This window comes from Arachis duranensis, chromosome 3, assembly GCF_000817695.3.
Source record: "Arachis duranensis cultivar V14167 chromosome 3, aradu.V14167.gnm2.J7QH, whole genome shotgun sequence".
Classification (NCBI taxonomy): domain Eukaryota; kingdom Viridiplantae; phylum Streptophyta; class Magnoliopsida; order Fabales; family Fabaceae; genus Arachis; species Arachis duranensis.
In genome coordinates this window covers 108,649,898-108,654,967 of record NC_029774.3, presented here as the reverse complement: position 1 = coordinate 108,654,967, position 5,070 = coordinate 108,649,898, and the positions used below count along the sequence as shown (strand labels likewise).

General features: G+C 36.1%; 1 protein-coding gene across 1 annotated transcript; it reads right to left on the bottom strand.

The window, feature by feature from the left end:
- Positions 1-993: 993 nt before the first annotated feature.
- Positions 994-4,848, bottom strand: LOC110278705 (uncharacterized). Its single transcript, XM_021136941.1, has 4 exons — positions 4,631-4,848; positions 4,375-4,549; positions 1,280-1,342; positions 994-1,182 (listed from the first exon to the last, which is right to left on the bottom strand). Exons 1-4 carry the CDS (start codon positions 4,846-4,848, stop codon positions 994-996), a joined length of 645 nt encoding a protein of 214 aa, XP_020992600.1.
- Between the last annotated feature and the right edge of the window lie 222 nt (positions 4,849-5,070).

Sequence of the window (5,070 nt, the reverse complement as noted above, 5' to 3'; positions counted from 1 at the left end):
TGTTTGTCATAAATTTTTTGTTTTGATGCAAAAAAAGCTTCAGGTTATGCAGATCCTGCCTCGATTTTTGCCATGCTTTTTCTATAGTAAGTAAGCTTGTTGTGAGAGATAAATAAACTGTGAGAAATTTGTTCAAATTTCTTCAATTGCTCAAAAAAACTGATAGGTACTCGATATTCGAGAGTTATGCTTAATATGGTGGAAATTAAAGAATCAGATCATCTCAATTTTTCCATTCATCAATTGTATGTTTCAAGAGATTAAGAAGCATCTTTAAACTTTCAAGAGCCTGGGGAGTCAATTCTTTGGGAAGTCCATGTCCTGGTGACTCATCAGTAGATAGAACTCGAGGAGCTACTTCTATTTTATGAGATATACTTGATACAGCAGAAAGAAGTTCCTCTAAATCAACCTCTTGTGGACTCAAACTTTATTTGGTGTAGATTGTTTGTATCCTATTTGCAGGTCAATATTAGGATTGGATTTGTTGACAAGGTTTTGTGCCTTATCAGCTTGCATGTTAGTGTTGGAGGCAGGGTTGTTTGCTTCCTTGTGTTCTTCAATTGGATTGTTTTCCATAGTAAGCAAGGTTGCGAGAACCAGACCAATCAATGAACTGGTAAGGTAACTGGTTCACTGGTTCAATAGTTCGATCGAGGTTCAACCAATTTAATTAAATATTAAATAAAATTATAAAAAATTCAATATATAATTTTAATTATTTAAATTCAATAATTTTTAACCTAATACAATTTCACATAATAAATTATCCATAATTTAATATTAAAAGTACACAAACAACTTCAAACATCAAAGCTCATGACTAAAAACAAACAAAATGCACATAGCGACAAAAACATAATGTTCTACTATCAACAGAAACATTAACAAAAGATTAATATTAAGGTATTAATGTGTTATAAACTTTTAAATATCCTTCATTGTATTTTTTGGATAAGCTCAAATCATCATTATAGAGAAAACATAGCATAACTACTTTGATAAAAATAGCAAAACTTGAGGTTGTCTACAAATCTTTAGTTCTTCAATATCGTTCATTCTAGTACGAAGAAAACCCTTCCATTGTATTTCCCTTTTATCCTTCGAAATAATATCCATTGTCATAAGAATGTTTAGAGCATCATAGACCCTTCTATGGATATTTTTCTCATCATATTGTTGCTGATAAATGTTTAGTCGAAGAAACATTAGTTACTTATCTTAAACACTCAATCTGTAAAAAAGAATATAAAATAGAAATTTGTTTATATGAGAAAACCTTATCAGGAGACAAACCACTATTGCCTAGATCAGCAAATTCAGCCATAAGTTCATCTACTACCTGTAATGAAACCACAATCACATTAAAGTGAAATAGCAAAACTGGTGGACGAAATTGTGATTCATTCTTGAATTGTTGTTCGAAATTGATTGCCCCAGTAATGGCTCCAAAAGCTTGGTGCTCAATACCATGGTCTAAACATAACTTCACAACTTTGCTCAACTAACCAGCAAGTGTACTTGGTCGTCCAAGTAATACCTTAAGTGAGTAAGGGTCGATCCCACAGAGATTATTGGTATGAAGCAAGCTATGGTCATCTTGTAAATCCCAGTCAGGCGGATTCAACTGTATTAAGAAATTATAGTAAACGAAAATAAATAAAATAGGATAGAGTTACTCATGTAATTCAATGGTGGGGATTTTAGATAGGTGTATGAAGGTGCTGTGTTCCTTCTGAATCTCTGCTTTCTTACTACTTTTATCCAATTTTTATCACTCCTTTCTATGGCAAGCTGTATGTAGGGCATCACTGTTGTCAATGGCTACATCTCATCCTCTCAGTGAAAATGGTCCAAATTCTCTGTCGTAGCACGGCTAATCATCTGTCGGTTCTCGATCATGTTGGAATAGAATCCCTTGATTCTTTTGCGTTTGTCATCACGCCCAGCAATCGCGAGTTTGAAGCTCGTCACAGTCATTCAATCCCGGAATCCTACTCGAAATACCACAGACAAGGTTAGACTTTCCGGATTCCCATGAATGCCGCCATCAATTCTAGCTTATACCACGAAGATTTTGATTAAGGAATCCAAGAGATATGCGTCTGGTCTAAGGTAGAACAGAAGTGGTTGTCAGTCACGCGTTCATAGGTGAGAATGATGATGAGTGTCACAGATCATCACATTCATCATGTTGAAGTGGAACGAATATCTTAGAATAAGAATAAATCGAATTGAATAGAAAATAGTAGTAATTGCATTGAAACTCGAGGTACAGCAGAGCTCCACACCCTTAATCTATGGTGTGTAGAAACTCCACCGTTGAAAATACATAAGTGATGAAGGTTCATACATGGCCGAGAGGCCAGCCCCCAAAATGTTATCACAGGATCAAAAATACAATCCAGGATGAAAATATAATAGTAAAAATTCCTATTTATACTAGACTAGCTACTAGGGTTTATAGAAGTAAGTAATTAATGCAGAAATCCACTTCCAGGGCCCACTTAGTGTGTGCTTGGGCTGAGCTTTGAACTTTACACGAGCTAAGGCTTCTATTGGAGTTGAACACCAAGTTGTAATGTGTTTTTGGCGTTCAACTCTGGTTCGTGACGTGTTTCTGGCGTTTGACTCCAGAATGCAGCATGGAACTGGCGTTGAGCGCCAGTTTACGTCATCTAATCACGAATAAAGTGTGAACTATTATATATTGTTGGAAAGCTCTGAATGTCTACTTTCCAACGCCATTGAGAGCGCGCCATTTGGAGTTCTGTAGCTCCAGAAAATCCATTTTGAGTGCAGGGAGGTCAGATTCCAACAGTATCAGCAGTCCTTTGTCAGCCTCCTATCAGAGTTTTGCTTAGGTCCCTCAATTTCAGCCAGAAAATACCTGAAATCACAGAAAAACACATAAACTCATAGTAAAGTCCAGAAATGTGAATTTAACATAAAAACTAATGAAAATATCCCTAAAAGTAACTAGATCATACTAAAAACTACCTAAAAACAATGCCAAAAAGCGTATAAATTATCCGCTCATCAAAAACCCAGACAATCAGTAAACTACTAAACCTAGTATTATTAACAAAACTAAAAAAAGTATTAACAGAATCTAAAAATCAACAACTCAATATTATTAACAACAGTACAAATTACAAAATAAGCAAAAATAATTCCAAGCAATAGTGCTTACCAGTAGCGAGGGAGGAAAGGATGTGACGGCGAGGGAGGAAGAAAATGACGACAACGACGCAGGAGTGGAAACTTCCAAAAAAGACAGAAAGAGCTCGAATAGAGGAGAAGACGACTACAATAGAGCTTCCACACATGACAAATCTTCCTACGACGACGATAGAGCTTCCACACGTGACGCTGAATTTGAAGAGGGATGGTGGCTGCGGGGCTACGGGCTGTGTTTGGGGACTAGAATTCTCCAATGGCGAATTGAATTTTTAGAGAGAAAGAGAGGGATGGGACTAGGGGGCTATGCGCTGTGGGCTGAGTTTTGGGAATTAGTTTTTTTTTAAGTTAAACGGCACCGTTTTGAGGGTTGCTACCCAACCGAAAACCCTTAAAAAACCAACCGATTCCTGCAATTCATTGGTTAACTGCCAATTTGGCCGGTTCTTTGACCGATTTTTTGTCAAGCAGTTTTTAAGGTCAAATGAACTAACCAAGTGACCAGTTTCTGGTTAATCAGATTGAACCGGCTAGTCGGGTTCAATTTTCAAAACCATGATAATAAGGAAGGAAAAAGAGTAATGTCAACATCAACCCTTTTGGGTGAAGGCTCTTTTTCTACAAACTGAGTTTCTAAAAGGTTTCCTTTCTCTTACTTATCTCTAGGGTCAGTTTTCCCAGGAGTTTGATTAATTTCTTTTCATCATGCAAATAATGTGACAGGACATGTCCACTCGATGAAGAAGATGGCGAAGGTTCCTTTTCTTTTTTGGTAGGAGATTTAGTTTCGATTGACATTGTGTTCAAAATCAGAGGTAATTCTTAAGTAGGTTTTTCGACCTATAGCATTTGGTTTATAAGCATTGAAATTAGCTTTAAATTGTGATAATATGTTTTTGTAAAATGTAAAAGTTGGAGATCATTAGAATATCTTAGTTTCTTGAGATTGAGAGCTCGATGAGTGCATTGAATTTGTGAAAGTTTTGAAGTCAAAATTTGAGGTGTTTGAATTAGTTGAAGATTCGTTAGAGTTGCTGGGAGTTTCTTTTGGGGTTGAGATGGTAGATCTGTCAATAGTTTCTTGAATAGAAGAATCTCCCAAGATTAAAGTTTGATGAAATAAGCACATAGTTATCAAAAGAGAGTAATAATAGAATCTTCATAAGAAAATGGATTCGAAATTGGGAGAGTTACCTTGTTGGTTTGGGAAACCTTTGAGACTTTTAGTATCTTTTTGTCTTTTTGGTGCTTCGATGGCTCAGTTTTTCTTTTTGAAGTTTTTGAAGTCAGCATTTCAAGGGAATCTGGAAAAGACTTGACGAGTCCCTTGAAGATGTTCTCTAGTGATCGATCAGAGCGAGAATAATAGCTGGTTCACCACTCAATAAAAGATTTAGTAACGTAACTACTACAAACAAAAGAGAGAGGATAATAGTAAGTTCGACATTACTCATTATGATCGAGACACTTGTCAATTCCTTTCTTCCTGTTGAAGTTTATTTTGCAGAGAGGAGGGGTTTTGCTAGGAAATGGTGTTGCAAGAGCTTGACAGAAATCCATTTGTCTTGCAACATAATAGGGATCATAAAGAGTGACTCGGTATTGGTCTTTTTTGTATCGAGGAATATCTGTCAGTATCACTTGAATAGTGAGAAAGTTAGATAACATTTCATTATTCAGACGTTGTGCATCTTCATCTTCATCTTTTTTAACTTTGAGGCGTCAAAACCAGGTTAGTCCACATTTACGGTTGACAAAATGGAGCAAACTTTAGGTCTTTGTTTTTGAAAACATTTTCTTGAATGAAGTTTTGAAAAAACTTCCTAGAGAAGCTCATTGGTGGAATGTAAATGAGCAAAATTTGGTTGTAAAGTAACCAATCTGAGTCCT